Source organism: Cylas formicarius, unplaced genomic scaffold (assembly GCF_029955315.1).
Source record: "Cylas formicarius isolate icCylForm1 unplaced genomic scaffold, icCylForm1.1 PGA_scaffold_12__32_contigs__length_19106922, whole genome shotgun sequence".
In the NCBI taxonomy this organism is placed as follows: Eukaryota; Metazoa; Arthropoda; class Insecta; order Coleoptera; family Brentidae; genus Cylas; species Cylas formicarius.
Genome location: NW_026844225.1, coordinates 13,652,404 through 13,671,320, shown reverse-complemented (window position 1 = coordinate 13,671,320; position 18,917 = coordinate 13,652,404). Strand labels below are relative to the sequence as shown.

Here is an 18,917-nt window from a genome sequence, read left to right as displayed (position 1 = left end):
GATACCACCCGACGTGGAAATCTTGACTGCATGACTACAAGAGTTTGGGGAACCAACTGATATAGTTGGAACTTTCGAGTTACATACACCGAATGATACAGCTGTCCTTTAACAGTCCTGTAATTCATCATCAACTACTGAACCTGAATGGGACTCTTCAGATGATGAAACCCTGGATTTCAAAAGAAGACGTATGCTTTCTGCAAACGACAGGCTTGCTTCTACTGTCAAATGGAAGAAAGGTCAGATTAAGGTCACTCACATATATTCGATGAATTCAGATCATGTGAGGAACTAAAAAATAGGCTTTCTGGAAAAACTCCGCTTGAAATGTTTTTTATGTTTTTTGATGACGAAGTGATTGATTTGATTTTAAATGTTACATAGCTTTGCGACTTTTAAAAACTGATAGAACAATTACTCAAAGAAATATTGCACCTGCCGTAGATGAAGTGCGTTATGATAATCACGGTCGCCTTATGATTGTTCATGCGAATAAAGCCCGAAAGAGATGTAGAATCTGTCACAGCCACATAATTTACGTTTGTAATAAGTGTAATGTGCATTTACATTAGTAAAATATCACCAAAAATGAAACCGGGTGTTACCAGTGGTGCGCTCACGCACCATAAAATATTATGCGTTTTTTTGTAAAAAATTAGGTTCTATTGTTACATCAGTGGTTCGTTTACGCACCAATATTTTTTTTTATGTTTTTAGTTTTTATTTTTTTTTGACACATGTAATATATTCATTCCTAAGTGCAACAAAATAGATAATTTCAGAGTAAAAAATTATTTTTTTTAATGCTTGAGATAATATGGGTTAAAGTAAAAAGCGAAAAATGGTATTATATTCCCATTCGCAAGTGGTTTCCATATCTATAATTTTGGAGAAAAAATTTAAAGCTAAACAAATTATATATATTTTTGAAATTTTATCAAAAAACCTATTTCGGGATTTTTTTAAAAACAACCAAAATTTATACTTTGTGACAGAATTCTTTTATAATTATTTAGCAAAAGTGAATATCTAATCTAAGGAATAGACCCATTTGACACAACGTAAAAATCAAATAATCCGAAATTTTATTTGGAACGACCTCTATCTGATTACAGTTGATATGGCAGTGCTTCCATGATAAATATGCGAAAAATAAACATTCCCAGGAAAAGAAAATAAACGGTGGGCCCTGTTATGAGAAATTATCTTTAACAGCTTGAGCGTGAATGCTTTTTTCCCTGTCGCACCACCACGGGTATTAAATGACTGTTAAAATTGATAAATCGCAAATGTTGAACCGATTTGTTCCGATTCGTTTAAATTTAGTTACTTTAAAATTTCATTTTGTTGACTTGGTTGATACAAAATGAATTTGTATTTTTCCGTGATTTATTTTAAACAGACTTCTAATATTGAAACATTTCGGACCTGCGATTATGGGTACCAGTGAGCCAATTTGTTTTCATCCTAATTGAAGTTCGTTCGTTATCGTTTTTATCTCGCGTCTCAAGAGACAAATAAACACAAAACTCGTTTAAACAATTGTACTACTTTAGATATTTCACGGGTTTTTGGAAACCTCTCTCATGGGGACCGCGTGACTGTAAAATCCAGGGCTTAAAGGTAAATAAAAGATAACGTTATATTTGATATTTATTTATATGAATTATCATAGAGTGTATCGATTATTAGTGTACTATATTATTGTGTAATAGTGCTAACAGAATGGGTGTTGACTAGATTTATAGCAGGCAATTCTGCCGTGGTCTTCTTTAGATACTTATATCACATTTTGAAATATTTTTGGTTTCGGTGGGAAAATTGAAGGGATGGGTATAGATGGGGATCATTTAATGGGACAGAGGGGAGCTTATAGCAACGGCAGCCACAGAAAACACATATACACTATTTAGACTGACTAAAAGATTTGAGTTCTTCTACTCAGTTACTAAAGTTATATACAGGGAACATGTTTCGTGCCAGTGTTGAAATGAGTATTTAAAGAACCTCTAGTTTTGCTGCTAATAGGCCAAAATAATTATTGCTACTAGAAATAGTCTACAATTGCAAAAAACGACATACGGTCGTTCGAACACTTGGAGAAAATTAATTATTAAGTATACATCAAATCATCACCGGCAAATCCAACATGCATCTGCGATCAACTGATCACGTAATCGAAACGGACATTTGTTTAAAAAATTACGTATGCTTGTTGTAGAAAATTCTAGATAACACTGATGTTTTGTGCGTTTGAGATTGATGATTGGTTAATACTGTACAGTAATACAGAATATTTTATGTTATTGCGTCCAACAGTTTACAAACTATCGTTTTTACGAGAACAAAATTCCGTACTAGCTAATGGAAATTTTCATTTGTAAATTTGTCTGTTCCTAAAGAAATGCTCAAAGATAAATGTTACAAACTAAACGACTTAAAAATATTTCTTTGGTTATTATTATTTTGAGCAATTCTCTATATCGTTCCAGTATAGAAAGGTTTTCTCGGTGGACCGTCAATATTCATCCAACTAAGTAAAGCATTAAAAAAATTACGTTAAATATTTTTACCAGTTGCAATTGCTAGACAGCATTTTTACCAACGCATTCCGCGTTGTCGTATTTTATCAAGTTCGGAAGCCCCATTGGTGATCGGAACAGAGCCTCTGTGCTGCATTTGATTACCATCTACACAGGCTAAATCATTGAATCTTTGGAAGTCAAACTTTTCCCAACAAAATTAGCATTAAACTGTAATGGGTTTAATCGGATCGATATTTGTTTTACGCCACAATCAACTCGCATTAACCAAATTTTGCTGTCAAAATTTAATTTTGGTCGTACCGGAGTAATGAGCGGATATAAAAATATCTCCACGCGCTGATGCTTCCTGTCCCCCTATTGATTTTTTGTTTTTTTTTGTGAATTTTGCGAATGGGGTTACTCTTTTTTTTCAAAACTACATGTTTTACATTTTTATTATTATTTATTAAGGTAGATCGGGCCTATCGGTTAAAAATTGCTGTGGAAACGAAATAGAAACATACACTTCGATTGCTCATGTCGTCAGTACTTAATCGGGTATCCAATCAGTATTTGCTCATCGAACGAATGAGAGTAGTATTATTAAAAACATTAAAAACAAAAGACAACATAGTATTATGGAATAAGCAGAAAATGGTTGACAGTAAAAATAGTAGTAAAGCACGAGACCATCACCCTCTCCAGCGAGAGAGAAGAGAGCGAATTGTCTTGAACTAGACAAGAAATATGGAGCAGACCAAGGAGTGCCGAGCAGACATTTGAAGCAAAATAAAACAAAGTGACAAGTTAAAAGCAGTAAGGCGAGAGTAATTGCGCTGCCCATATTAGAGAATCTGAGTGTATTTCATTTGTACAGCAATAATTACCGACATGGTAGTTATGGTGAACGCACTAAGGCGTTGAATAGTCTTAATTTGAAGTTAATATTGGCGATCCATTTCTACTGTACTAGTATTAATCACTTTGAACGAAGACTATAGTAAGACTTGAGACTGGAACTATATTTGAGAAACAATTGTCATGGAACCACCCTGTATGTTTTTCGATAGATATTACAAGTTTATATTAAAGCTGCCGTCGCCCTTAATCCTAACTATACAAGTGAGATGAACCATATTCGTTATTATAACACAAACACTAATTTTTATATGTGAGCGATTATGACATCCAGATCGGTCATGATTGCTATGGTACATAGTGAACATACGAACATCGGTAGCTCCATTGAAGCTAGAGGACGAACGAACACATCTCACGTTAGCGTCCTGATTTTTGCTTTGCTTTTTGCTTTAATTTGGTCCTCTAAAGTGTCCCACCGATTAGTACAAACAATCTAACAGATTAAATCTTAGTGTCAAAATATTAGTTTCGAGTTAAACCGTGAAGGCCGTCTGTAGGCCAATAAATATGTTTGCGCGTATATCGGAATGTATTCAAACAAAGTCCGTTTCAGAATAACAATACGGTCGGCACAAGTTGGATATCGAAAGTCTACAATATTTGCAAAACAAGCAACTCTAAGCAAAATATCATCAGATTTTCTACATCTCGATTTGCATCGTAGACTCATCGAATTTCCACGTTATAGATAAGTTAAAGCTGATTTCGTGCAGACCGCTTAAACCTATTCCGTAACACCCGACTTTGTTCATATCGTATTTTGACACTAACCAACACAGAAAATCAGAGAAAAAGCGTCGCACTTCCGGCTCCGTATAATATATACCTTCCTATAGATTCGATGTACTAAAAGGCAGCGTTGCCGATACTTAAACGGACACATTTATACCGTGCACTGTGCGAGGAATGATCCAAAATAGTTGGCAGCGGCTTTTGACTTTTACTAGGCCTCTGGCGAATTGAAGACGATAGATAATCTTTACCCGCAATATTTGGACTGAAGATTGGTTGGTTGATGTTTTTTTTTTGGGTTATTTTTGCCGCTAGCCGGGGTCCCCTGTTATTGTCGACTAAAGAGTCTCTTGTTAGGCCGCCTGGAACAAGTTTAGAGGGTTGCTTTATAAAATAGTCGATTGCTAAGGCTCGCGATCACCTGTTTGAGATACGAAGGGAGTTGTTTAACTACCATCTGCCTGGTCCCGCGCTGAAGTGACTTGTACCGGGTGAGCAGCAGGCGCAGCTCCCCCTAAAAGGGGTGTCGACGCGGTTGCTTGTACGCTTGCGCTTTGAGATTGCGCGTTGCCTAAGTCCACCGATATTATTGATGACGTTGATGATGTCGGTTGCTGGTGCTAAGGGAGAGGTTTAAAGTGGGGATTCTGCATTGCGCGTGAATTACGAACCAAGTCTTTGTCTTGCTTATCGATTTGTGCTAAGGATTTGTACATTTGCGAGTTGACAAAGCGAGGGTAACTATCCCTGTGCATGAGAGTATATATCTGGACTTGAGCTTCGTCGAATGTGTTCGGCGTAGGTTCTACCATGTTACGGTTGACTATTTCCCGCACTCTCGAATCCAGAGACACCTATAGCAATACCTTTCAGAACGGAATCAGCTATTCCTATTCGCTTACCTCTTTTGGAGATAAGATAGATATATAATCCTCGTATATAAGACGCGCTCTCTCTTCGATCACTTCCTTATTAGTTTGTTTCTTGAGGTCCTCGCATGCCAACCAAAAAAGAATGTTTTCTTCAGAGTATTCTCCTTTCAAAAAGTCTCTAAATACTTTCCTACCCGCTAAAAACGATCGATTCGTAAATACAAAAACTGCAACTAGAAACCGAAATAAACTTACCAGGACTTTTCATCAACTTATCAAAGGATTTGCCCCAACTTCGTATTTCATCCACCGACGGTCTAAAAATCAATAACAGTAGCAATAGCAATTTTATACTCAAATGATGAATTATTTGGGTATAAAATCTTTTTACTCACGTAGGAATCGCCTCGCAAGCATCCAATTCCGAATTCGAATTTTTTTTAGTGCCGTTCTCGTCGTTACCTTTGTTTCCGGGGTTAGAGCTAAAAAACAATCTTGATAAAACGAATAAAACAATAAAAAAGAACCTATCAATATTCCAGCAGCTTGCAGACTGGTGATTATTAATAATATCCGACTCTCAGACTTATTTTTTATTTACAAAAAATTCCTCGGGGATGTTTGCGCTTTGGTTGAAGGTACTCGTTTTTATTTGGTCCTTATGAGTTAATTAATTCAAGTTAAAAAGACGAATGAGATGGCCTTACGAGGTTTTTAATTAGACTCCCGTAATCAATAACTTCAAAGACAAGTATTTACATGGCTAATGCAAATTTATTTAGTCTCTCTAGAACCAGGTTGTAATAAAAACCGTGTAGTCGGAAGTATAGAATTTCTCATTTCCGCTGATCTGTTGGGTAGCCAGTTTGCGCTCTAAATCTTTAACGGCTTGAGATATCGATTTGAAATCTGGCACAGTTATCGACAAGGGGGAGTGACCGTAATATATTCAGATAGAACCCTCCATTAATCATGTTTTTTTATATATCTAATTATTCGAAAATTATTATGGGTAGGGGTAAAAAAATCAGGCTTTAGTAAAATAATTAATTAGCATCGTATAGTCAAAAACAAAATGTTATAATGGACTAGAGATAGTAGGAAATAGTAGAGCCCATAAATTTTCATGGGATAATCTGAAGGATGTGAAATATTCAATAGACTATGTGCCTATAATGTAAATGAATATTTACTTGGACAAACGATCCGTGAAAGTTTTTTGTGACCTTACTTTTATTTGGCAGAGATTTGTTTCCGTTCAAGAAATCGACCTTAAATAACATTCAACGGTTGTGAAAAGAACCACGAAGTATGGTATGATTCATAGTAGTACTGATGGTTGGGTAGCTCACTTTACCAAGAAAAAAAAACATGAGAAATGATATGTTTTAGAGAAATAAAGTGTTTAGAATTACTTGAAAAAACACGTGATTCAGATGTCTGTAGAAAGTACTAAATCTCAAGCCCCTAGTGTCACCCACACAGAGAGTGAGGTAGCAACGTCGGAACATGCAAAAGCTTTAGGAAGTAATTTCTTTAACTTAATGCTCTGTGGGATATAACTCCATTGACACCAAACTACGGCTTCATGAAAGCGTTAAATGCCACTCGAAAAACGTAAAAGTAATTTTTTTCTGTTGTTAATCGAGAATCGAGCCTACCAGGGACATTTGCAGCAACAGCACCAAAGAATACTACAGCAAGGTTTTGATCTAAACGGAGCCCCTTGAGGACTCGATTGCGGACCATTTTGGGGAGGGCCGCCCTCTTGGTTGGTGCTCCTCAGATTAGGTGACGTCGTGAGGTTGGCAGCGCTGCCGTCTGTTCCGCGGCGACCTCTACATCGTGTAGCAGCACCACTTGCAGCAGCGCTGTTGCCGGTTGTTCCGGTGGGAGCTCCTACACCCGCTCTACTCGTCACCCGTTCAGTAACGCTACACGACATCTGCAACAAATTCTGGTCTAATGCGTTTTGGTTAATAGGTAGAGCTAAATATGTTTATTAGTGGTTTGACATTTATATTAATTGGGTTAAATTTCACACTTGACAGGGTAGAAAATTAACGTGTGTAGAGGTGGGCCATATAGTTTTATGAAGCAATGTTTTGCCAATAAGATCACCCGTTGTTGGACGAAGGCGGTCTTTAGAATAATATTTTAGTAACCTACTACAACAGTTTTGCAAAGAATATACTAAGAAAAAAGTAGGAAATTGATTTTTTTTACAAAAAGAACGAGAAATTAGTTCGACATATTAATATTTAAAATTTGGGTGACATTTTGGGCAGCAGTTTAACTTTTTTTATTCAGCACTTGTGCCCGTCTTACGCCTCGAGATCCCAAATCAAAAATACGATAAAAATAATCGGCCAGAAAGTTTTTAACGACGGTTTCTGCTCGATGTTCCAATTTTTGGATGAAATCATTTCGGACATTGCGAAGCACTGCATAAATCAAGTAAAAATATATCAAGACATATTTGCACCGATAAAATAACGACCGAAAACCGAATGGTGCGGTTTTAGCGGACGCGGAGTTAAAGTTGAAGGTCAAACGACAGACAAAATTCGAATTAATGCCCCATCATTCGTTAATCCCAAATCATGTTGCAAATTTAATCATCGCGAAATGCAGAATAATTTTCAGCCAACGGGAAAAGCACGTGGAAATGCGGAACAGATGGCGAACAATCGTTGCTATGCGCTTTGTCGCTGTACAGCGATGTTTTTTACTTTCGCTTCAACCTTTCGCATTTATAGAGTTTCAAATCGGGAAAATAAAATAATGTGATAACTCGCCACCCAATAGGCGTTATTTTGCTTTCAAAAAGCGAAAATCCGTAGAAAAGGGTGAAAATATTTAATAAATAAATAAAAATAAATAAAATTTAGTAATTTCATAAATAAATTCATTCGTCAGGTTCAATAAATATTATTTCAATGTAAGTCACACACTTGTGTAGTTTATAAATGCTCAAGTTTATCTCTGTTTCAGGTTAGAATTCAGTGTTCAACTTATTAATATATTTATCACAAAACCCCAAGTGTGACCTGAACATAGATTTAGAACAGTTAATCAAAAATGTTTGCCTATACCCAACCAATATAAAAATGTTTATATATTTTTATATATTTTGATTTTGTAAAACATTCTACTCATTCAATAATTTTTATAGATATCCTGTGATAGCGTGATATTAACAATAAAACAAATTAGACTTAGGAGTAATGACTTTTATAAAATTGGTCTTGTAGAATGCTATAAGAATTCTTTCGTGTATTTAATGATTTTATAAAAAGTTATGTATTTTATAATTATTATAATATTTGTGTATTCAAGACTGTGTTTTAATGAAAATCGTAAAATGATGTGGAGACCATTAATATCACAGTTATATAGTTTTCTTTATTTTTGTGAGAAAAGCATATGTGTCAGTTGGTACTTGAAGAATATTAAAAGTCACAATTAAGCTATTTCCTGTGAAAATTAACAAAATTCCAGTAAGAAGTATTATAAACTACCGTTACTTTTGTTGTATTTCTTAAGGGTCAAATTTAAAAGAAAATGTTCGTTAATATGTATAGAAATATCAGCAGCCGTTAAAAAAGTACAGTGCTATTGTGAAAATATTGCATGCAATAATTAATGAGTGAATTGCATTGTTACTATTTGTATCGGAAAATATATCCTATTAATTCAAACCAACGTAATTCTGCGGAAAATTGAAACTATTCGCTTTGTGGATTTCATGTTATCGGAGATATTTTCAATATAGGCAATGTTTAATTTTAATTAACTTCGTGTTTGTCGCTCAGTGGTAAAATTGAAAAATTGACTAATATTACATTAAACGAAATAATATCATCAGTTGGTCGAAAATCGGGACATTCTCTATCGATTAGTGAACGCGGAAAATTCGGTCGAGGCAAAATCATATGTATAATAACATTTTAAATCATATTCATAACCAAGTTGATTTTAAATAGGTTGGAACCATTAAATATCGCCAAAAATAGACGGGTTTAGTGTATGGATCTACGTGATCTAACGTGAACAAGTTCCTTCAGCATTATTGCTAACTCTTTTTATTACGAGGTCCGTTTGTCACAAAATAAAAAATTAAGTCAAAATATTGTGAAATGAAAACTCAATAAATAAATATATTTGAAAAGCATGGAAACACATCGCAATAGTACGTTATAACTCCTTTAATAATAATAACACTGTATAGAAAAAATTTCAGCTTAAGCAGTTCGTATTTTAAATTAGATAACAAATTTTCTCTCCTAAAACGACACATGTGATCGCTCGAAGTGAACATTTTTGAACATTGCACCACTTACGGGGATTTTTTTAAATATTCTTTGATTTTAACAGATACTACGTGTCATTTTAGCAAACGGACAATAGTTCAATATAAAACAGCAATAAGTAAAATCTTACTGAATACAGAAAAGCTATTTATGATCAAAATTTATCAAAAAATTGCGTAAACTCGTTATATTGGCGATGAATTTGATTAAACTTCGAAATAAGTTTAATAATTTTGCCCCATTGTTTTAAGTTGACCAGGTCAGGCTCGTTGCACATATTATTCATCGAATGTAGAGCGGGATTGTAAAATTTAAAACATGAAAGGGTAAGCTCCGTCAGATTTTAATGACAAACCGTGTAAAAATATGATCGCGCGTTATAGTTCGCTCATCGTCCTTATTTCTGGTCTTTCATGTAAGTTAAACGATCAATACCGTATACGGGTTTTTCGTGACCTGTTATCTTGGGCCGACATGCACCACGCAAACTTATTTTATTATTAAAGGCCCTTTAATTTCAATCAACAGGTTCGTTAATCTCCAAAAGTTAAGCGATAGATAATTAAATCGTTTTATTTTATAACTGTACTATATATATATATATATATATATATATATATATATATATATATATATATATATATATATATATATATATATATATATATATATATATATATATATATATATATATATATATATATATATATATATATATATATATATATATATATATATATATATATATATATATATATATATATATATATATATATATATATATATATATATATATATATATATATATATATATATATATATATATATATATATATATATATATATATATATATATAATATATATATATATATATATATATATATATATATATATTTCCGCGTCTGGTCTGGCTGGCTCCAAGTGGAGGTAGTCCTCTGCTGACAACGTTGCCATTTTTAAGTCGGGTCGTTCTGCTTCTCGTCTGAGCTTTTCAAGTTCAAGCCGAGCAAGATCTCACTTGCCATTTTCAAGTCAGGTCGTTCTGCTTCTCGTCTGAACTCGGCTTGAACTTGAAAAGTTCAGACGAGAAGCAGAACGACCCGGACTTGAAAATGGCAAGTGAGATCTTGCCGAAACGTTGTCAGCAGAGGACTACCTCCACTTGGAGCCAGCCAGACCAGACGCGGAGTAAAACCCGGAAGAATTTACAACTCACATATAAGACCCGCGGAAGCCTAAAACAAAACATATATATATATATATATATATATATATATATATATATATATATATATATATATATATATATATATATATATATATATATATATATATATATATATATATATATATATATATATATATATATATATATATATATTATACAATATATAATACATAATTCAAACCAATATCAATAATTGATATCATATCTCATAATGTCAATAATTCAAACCAAATATCAATTTTGAAAATTGTTGAAAATTTCGACTATTATGTCGGTTCGCGTTAGTATTAAATTAATTTCTATTTATATTTACCATTATCTAACCACTGATAATAATACGGACTTCATTCGAAAATATTCGCCATTGCAGTATCACTGACAAGAAAATACTTATCTCGCAGCGATAAAAAGATATGGTTCGCAAATTTAAAAATTTGTTACGTTTTCCAAATATTTGCACAAAAAGGGTACGAATTTACTTGAAAAATACAGCAATAGATTTTCAATTTTTTAAAATATTACCTTCGATCTTGGAATAAATGGTACCGCCATGGGTTTGAAATACGTTGGGGAAATAAGTACGTTTATGTGACCATTGTCTGTCGAGTTTGTTAGTTTCATTTTGAAGGTGCAATAAAAATATTTGTCATTTGACGATTTTTTTATTTTATAGCAACCGAATGTTCGAAAATTTAGTACAATCCATAAAAACAAGTGTTTCCGCATTAAACTTCGACATTTTTAAAGCTCTATAAAATTGATAGCCGTGGGGAAAAATTATAGTTTAAAAACCATTTTATTCTGTCGGTATTATTACCTTTACGTGTTATTTTATCGTCATTTATAGTTTAAGTATTGATGATTCGATTAATAGAATAAAACAATCCACCCCAGTGTACCGGATAACAAATAAAATTACTGGTGTTTTGGAAAAATCAGTTATTTTTTATTTTATGGATGATGTTTATGTAAATATATTTCAATAATTAATTTGCATAGTGCACATTTACTTTCCATTTTAAGATTTAAGAAGAGTTTGAGGAATATTTAAAAGATTCTGAACAAATAAAAAAGTTATCTAATGGTGTTCGCAATTATTACGTGTATTTAAACAAATTAATGCCGTATTGTCTGAACATCTTTTGTGCCGAATTCGATTGTATAACTGAATATTAGCGCAAAATGAAAATTGATAAAATGGTGGCGTAACCATTTGTTGAACTGCTTTCAGAAATGTTATGTACGCTTTCAATAAGATATTATGCAATTAATCTGGCAGTATCCAGTTAATAAACATCATAGAAACGATAAATATTTTGCTAGTTTATTTGTATCCATATACTATTTTCGACTTTATGCCACGACAATCAAAATATTGATGTTAGCCGTGGTTTTGTAAACGCAGCGTCTGAAATTTTTACTTAAATAATTTGTGGAACTGGAGACGTTCATATTTTTAAGAGTTAGTTAAAATAAATTTTACTCCTAAAGCTGTCGGGGTGGGGGAGGTTAATTTGAATTTCTGGCATTATCACGTAAATAATCTTTTTGGGAATAAATTCGTTTCATTCAGAGTCAAAAAATTCGCCTCGAATGAGTAGATAAGCCCTGAATCACCCAAAACAATAAACCTTATCAGAGTGACTGTTAGTAATATACACATTTTAGCACTGTTTTGTTCACAATTATTGCCTTAAAAAATGATTCATTTTCTAGCTTCCCCGATTTCCGTACTTGATGACTAATTAAAAATTCGCAATTGCAATTTTAACAGAAAGCGTTTTTTAATTATTTTGATCAAAATATTTACGCGCCACCAATAATTTAGTATACAAAAAGTGTTTTATTACTTGCGCCCCATTTAGCATTAAGAAAACCTCTTGACGCCGTTTCTTAGATGTTAAAATTTAAGCAGTTTATGTTATCCTCTGTTACCAGGTTGTTATGATTAGCCAAAATATACGTATTAATTCAAATATTTATAAATTTACATATCTAGTGTGATTTAGAATTAATTATACAAAACAGTTCGCGCAGACACTTTAAGAGAACTCAAGCTTGCTCAGCGCCTAAATAGTTTTTTTTATGTAAAAAAGAGGGCGGAGAAATATGGAGGGGTAGGGGCGAAAAACAAATCGAAATATACCCTATAGCGTATAGCACTATAATAATTGTTGCGTTAATATCAACGAAATAAACAAAACTTTGGGTTTTTTTGATAAATATCCTTAAATTACTTGTTGAAATGTTTAAGTGGATTTGTACAAACCAAGATCCCGGCGTAGCTTAGGCATTATGAATCAAACTTTGGATTATCACGATTTTGATGAAAAATAACTTGCCACTAGAATAGCGAGTGATTTGCCACCACAAGGTTTTACTAATGGTAAAACTTAAAGCTGGGCAACGCAGGAATAGTCATGAATATCGACACGTTATCAATTGTTTTTCTATCATCACGCGAACATTTCGATACTGATTTTTAGAATTCCAGCTAAATTTTCGATAAAACTTGATCCGGAAAAACAAAAGCAAAACGTCGACCGCGCTCAGCAATGGAGTCGCAAAAAAACGATTCGATTTTCAAAATTGCTCTCGATAAAGTACACGATGACGTCAAAATTTACCTTTATCAATGGCCATGAAGGTAGCTGCCGTTGACAGCGGCTGCACACGTGGGCCCCGCCGGAGGGCCGAGGCCCATGCTACTGAGACCAGTATTTGGACGCCCGACTGTAAGCTTAAAGTCGTTCCGGCTAGCGCTGGAACATGGTGGGCCTGGGCCCGGCAGCAGCAGTAGCAGCAACACTTGTCTAGGGGTTATTGTACTGTGAGCTGCACTACACTTTCACCGTACTCCTCCGTTACATGCACGGGGACTTTTAGGGCGACCCATTTCCGAGTCCTTGCCTCGTCCCTAAGCCAGCGTCTGGATGACGCTTGCCAGCGGCTTACTCGCACCGTCTTTACAACACTATTAAGTCGGCTGTGCCGCCGCGACGCGTCTTGCGCCGGAATTGGTACACTGAACAGAGCCGCATTCAGCGCTTTCCCGTTTTGCCTCGTTATTTTGACAGTTAGCTAAGTCTAGTTGAAAATTCAAAGCCCCCAAGGAATATAGTCAGCAGAAGCACATTTTCCCCCGACTGTTATGAACTAGCAGGAAATTTTGAACCATATCGAAGAAATCTTAAGGCTATTACAATTTTTTTCAACTAGCTATATATTTATTAAATATTTAGATAGTCAATTTCTTAATTTACAAGACACTAACAATCAATTGCTGTGACGCCATGAAAGAAGCCTTTCAAACGAAACAAATTGTTATTCTATAATCTAGTCCCTAGTCCCCCGTAGGGTGTAAGGGTGACATTTCTGCATGCAATTTAGCTATCGATAAAAAGTTTCCAGTCTTTTCTATTTAGTGCCAAGTTTTTAGCTTCTACCCATGTTTTTCCCCTCTTTTTCAACATCTTTCCCAATGTGCTGTCCCACGTTTCTTTGGGTCTTCCTTTTTTCCGTTTTCCCTGCATTTTACTCTGCCAAATTCTTTTAACCGACACAGTGCTGCCCAATCTCTGTAAATGGCCCTACCAGCCAAGTTGTTTCTTTTCAATGAATTCTTCTATGGATTCCACCTTCAACTCTTCTCTTATAAGTGCATTTCTAATTTTGACCCTTCTGGTTAGTTTTCCTTCCTTTCACTCTCATGACAATATCCAAGATTCGGAGCCATATGTAAGGATTGGTCTGTAAATTGTTTTGTAAACTTTCATTTTGGTTTCCTTAGAAATTTCCTTTTTATTTATGCATAGTATACCTTATTTGCCTTTTCTATTCTATTATTTAATTCTGTGTCCTACCCTCCTGTTTCTTCGAAAATAATTCCCAAGTACTGGAAGCTACTAACTTGTTCTATTAGTTTCCCACGTTTGACACTGCCATAACTTTGGTTTTATTTATGTTCATTTTCATTCCGTTCTTTGTTAGTATCTGATCCCAATTATTTAGATTTTCCTCCAGATCCTTCGAGATTTCTGCTATGATCGTTATATCATCGGCGAAGACACATTACGATATGTTGATACGCTCTAGTTGTCGGTATCCAACCTAAAGGTATCCATATAAGTTATGATTAATCAAGAGCTGTCTCACTCCTTCTTGTGTTATAAATGCCTTTGATCTCATGTCCTTACTTATTGCGCAATTTCTTGTTTCATTGTATAAACATTTGATAACTCTTAATAGTTTATTGTCAACGTTTCTGGCTTGTAGGCTTTTCCAGATTTTTATTCGCGGTACTCTATCAAACGCTTTTACGCACGTATACTGCTTTAGATCTTGCCAATTTTCTCGAAATTATTTGTTTTAAAGTGAACACGTGATCTTGGGTACTTCTGCCTTTCCGGAACCCACTTTGCGTTTCTGTTAGGGTTAGTTCTACTTTTGATCGTAGTCTCTTTGCAACTACTTTCTCGAACAGTTTCAATGGTGTACATAGCAGTGATATTCCTCTATAATTGTTACAGTTCTTGTTATCTCCTTTTTTGTGTAAATTTTAAATTGTTAGTAGCTTCAATTAACTGTTATTCTTACCCGATATCTAAAGAGGAGGTAAAGCAACTGTTTAAGTTCTCTCGATCCTGAAAATTAAAAAATATATAATCTAAAGCTATACAAAATTTACTTCTGGAAACTGGACATTTAAACGCTTCATAAGATACCACAAACGTTTTCCTGTCTCAACAAGTTTGACGCGACGATAATGTTGTATGTTTTTTATTTAATGACTTCAAACAAAAGGCTGCATAAAACATTAACTCTTAGCGATAAATGTAAGATATTAGTCCAACGACTGCTAATTTGGAAGTGATAAAAATAATGCCAAAATAAGAAACTTTGTGATTACCGTTTCTTATTGGAAAAATGTATAGCTGAACTACAATTTAAGCAAAAGGCAAATGGTCAGCAAGGAGGAGAAGCCTTTTAAGTTAAGGCTGCCTTATTCTTAGTCAAATCTTCTAAGAATAAAAGCTATGCGTTTTCATATTGATATAATATAATATTTAAATAATAAAATAAAGGTAAACTATTTTACGTACATTTGTATGAGCAATTTTGCGATATTTATAAATAGTTTCAATGATCCTAAAGTACGGTACTTAAAAAAGTGGTTTATTATTTATTTATTTAGCACAGTGTGTAAAATAGTATATGCATTTTATTCATTTTTGTGATGCCGAATATCAATGAACCTAAAATACCAACTTGAAATCTACGTCCCCAATGATCAGAAGTAATCTTTATTAAAGCGCACGGCAATTTTGGTTTTCGTGCAACGAAATGTTTGCCTATTCCGTCCCTAAAATTTGATAACGAAAGCGCGCGCCGACGCCAATGGCGCCGACGCCCGCTTGTAGTCGCTGACTACTCCTAAACTGACGTCGCGATGCCCGCGACGCCATCTCGCGGACGCAGAGCACTTAATTTTGGCGCGAGAGACCGAATGAATGAAGCTGTGTGTCGAATGCACATCGAAATCCTATAATCGAGACGGAATTTCTTCGGTACGACTTTTTCTTTTATCGAGATTTTACGTCTAAACTCAAAAGGGGTTAATAATTCGATTGCTTTTGAAAATAGATTTTCGCTTTGGAAAATCCGTTAAGTCGATCACCCCACCCCGCACCCTTTTTGTGTGACGTTGTTTTATTTTGATTCGTTTAAGACGTTTCGATTACTTTTGTTCGATTTTTGGGAGCAAAAATGACGCGCATACTTAAACACTTGCCAGGCGAGCTTGACTGCATAGCAATATGGCAAATATCGATTTGTCTCTAGCTTCACAATAATTTGTGTGGGACGTAGCAAACAGAAAGCCAGTTTTTTTAGGCTGCGACGTTCATTTTAGCGCAGTTTTTTTTCCTGCTGTATTCTGGTTTACAAATAATGTGTTTAATTAATTTTTTTATATTTATTATTTTTTATCTGGGACATTAATTGGCCTATAGGCAACTTAATAAAGCAAATTCTAGTTTTATATATGCCGAAAATAAACAATCTGAGTCTTATTTATTTTTTAACTATACATTTGTGTAAAATAAAATAAATAAATAAATGATTTATATAGATATAACATTTTAATGAATATAGCAAAGTTTACGTTTTACAAAAAGGATCACAAAACATTATAAATGATCATCATTTTGACGTTTGCTGTAATTAAAGCATGCGTAAGCGAATATTTAAGATAAAGAATGGAAAATACACATTACGTGTAATACTTGTCACGTGAGGCATACTATTTGGCTAGCAAGAGGAGGTTGTGGAACCTGTAAATCTTTGGGATTATTATTATTTGACGCTAGGTGAAGTTTGAAAGTTTGCGAGAAAAGATGATAAAACCATCAACAAGCGGCAAGTGTTGTGATTATCATTTTTGCAAGGAGACTGCAAGCTGAAAATATTAACACAACAAGGAAGGTATTCAACATGCAAGTGCATACAGTATTTCTATCGGCTGATCGTATCCATCAACGTCTCATCCGCATTATTTTGATGATGAAAGTCGATAAGTACCTGAAACACCTGAAACACTTGAAACTGTCATTTTGAATCCTTATAGGGCTCGCCATGATTAAGGTCGATTTAGAACAAATTTATGATAGACAGTTTGTAAATGCATACGTATTAGTATATTTTAGTTTTGATATATTCGCACAGTTTTTTTCTATTCCCTACTGTTAAATAACATAAAGCGTTCGGAGATGTCGCGAGCCACTGCGGACGTTTCCGGTATTTTAGTCACGGGTTTGGAAACGATCGAATTTTTTGGGTAGATTTTAACCATTGTATTTTGACCTTTGTTTGCCTAAATTTAATTTTTAATTCTTAAACGCCGTTTATAGGATACCATAAGTTTGTATTGGCATTTTTGCAATTTGATTCGCCCATAAAACATGAGGGCATAATAGTTTCGGTAATGAGAGACCATTACATTTTTTTCCAGCGGCGTACTTAAGAATTTCCGTGTCGTTACCATATTATAGTGAGAAACGGACTGAAATCACACTTAAAGATTTAGCATACTATGACAAGGAGAGAGACTTCATGCGGGTATTAATAATGCCATTCTATCAATTAGTAAAAAATCAATAATAAATAAATTATTCCATGGTCAAATACCTATTTCGGGAATGATAGTCAATGAAGTGGCGCAAAGTGATTTTGGATCATTTTAAAACTTTCAGATTTCCTAAATGGTTTTATTTAATTTATTAGCTTTAATAGGACACGGGCTCTATCGATACAATTCAGTGCAGGACTACAGGGACTTATAGTAATTGCTAATTTGAACTTTCTATTAAACTTAATTGAATAAGTTGTTTTGGTTCTTAAAATTCCCTGAAAGTCTCGCCTAATTACAATATCTTATTCAGAAGCAATGAACCACTTGCCTGAAATAAATTGATTTCTGAATCCGCGGGGTGAGTTGGAAGCAAATAATTTATTTCCCTGCTAACGATCACTGCTAAATTCAGAGAATGATTACTGTATATATTTAAGAAGCTTAAAAAACCTTGTTAGAGACGGATTTCAAGCCTTCTGGTTAGCTGCTTTGCAAACAAGATCGCCTACAGCTAGTCCTACGCATTCGCGGTAATTGCAATCAATGGAAGTATGATAAATTCAATTTATGTGGTTGTTCAGTTTTAAAATCAGTAAACGATTCGTTGTACAATTGTTATGGACCGCTTCGTAAATATGTAACAGCAATTCATTATAGTTCCTACAAGTCTGTTTCGCTCACCCTGCTCGTTTCATTATATTTTGGTTGCTTGGCAACCCCCGCAACCCCTAAACCTACCCCCGGCTCACCACGCGCTCGATCCAAGGCATGTTTGTGTTTTTGTTTTTATCGTGGTTTTCTTTTAATTGCCACATAAAACGTCTTACTGGCCCATTCCCGGTCAACGCATCAATTTTCCAAAGTGCTGACGCGATTATTATTTGCAAATTAACCGATATCGTCGAATATTACTCCAATGTTAATTTTTTTACGGTGCGCTTCATCTAACATGGTCTCCCTCCGAATTATGTCACTTATTTGAATTGAGCTTTCCATAGAACTTTTTAAGTCGAATACAAGGAAAGGAGCGAGGGTGCAAGCAACGTGATGTTTTCGTTGGCAAGTTCCTTGATCAGCCGCGCGAGAACAATAACGGCAACACTGTGCGGGTGGCAGTGGCGTCTTTTAATTACGCCCGACACAGGTGAAAAATGCGAGTGCGTCTAATTAATGACTATCATTCGGCAGTTATT

General features: G+C 34.5%; 1 protein-coding gene across 1 annotated transcript; it reads right to left on the bottom strand.

The window, feature by feature from the left end:
- Nucleotides 1-1,661: 1,661 nt before the first annotated feature.
- On the bottom strand, nucleotides 1,662-13,597 carry LOC132695518 (regulator of G-protein signaling 17). Its single transcript, XM_060659812.1, has 8 exons — nucleotides 13,223-13,597; nucleotides 6,715-6,998; nucleotides 5,449-5,535; nucleotides 5,309-5,370; nucleotides 5,084-5,250; nucleotides 4,853-5,035; nucleotides 4,603-4,801; nucleotides 1,662-4,543 (listed from the first exon to the last, which is right to left on the bottom strand). Exons 2-7 carry the CDS (start codon nucleotides 6,996-6,998, stop codon nucleotides 4,628-4,630), a joined length of 957 nt encoding a protein of 318 aa, XP_060515795.1. The 5' UTR covers nucleotides 13,223-13,597; the 3' UTR covers nucleotides 1,662-4,543; nucleotides 4,603-4,627.
- Between the last annotated feature and the right edge of the window lie 5,320 nt (nucleotides 13,598-18,917).

Excerpts from the sequence above, each read along its gene's own strand:
- LOC132695518 (XM_060659812.1), bottom strand. The coding sequence starts at position 6,998 with ATGTCGTGTAGCGTTACTGAACGGGTGACGAGTAGAGCGGGTGTAGGA. Across the intron at positions 5,536-6,714 it reads TGTTGCTGCAAATGTCCCTG|CTCTAACCCCGGAAACAAAG; the intron begins GTAGGCTCGATT and ends ATTGTTTTTTAG. Across the intron at positions 5,371-5,448 it reads GCTTGCGAGGCGATTCCTAC|ACCGTCGGTGGATGAAATAC; the intron begins GTGAGTAAAAAG and ends ATTGATTTTTAG.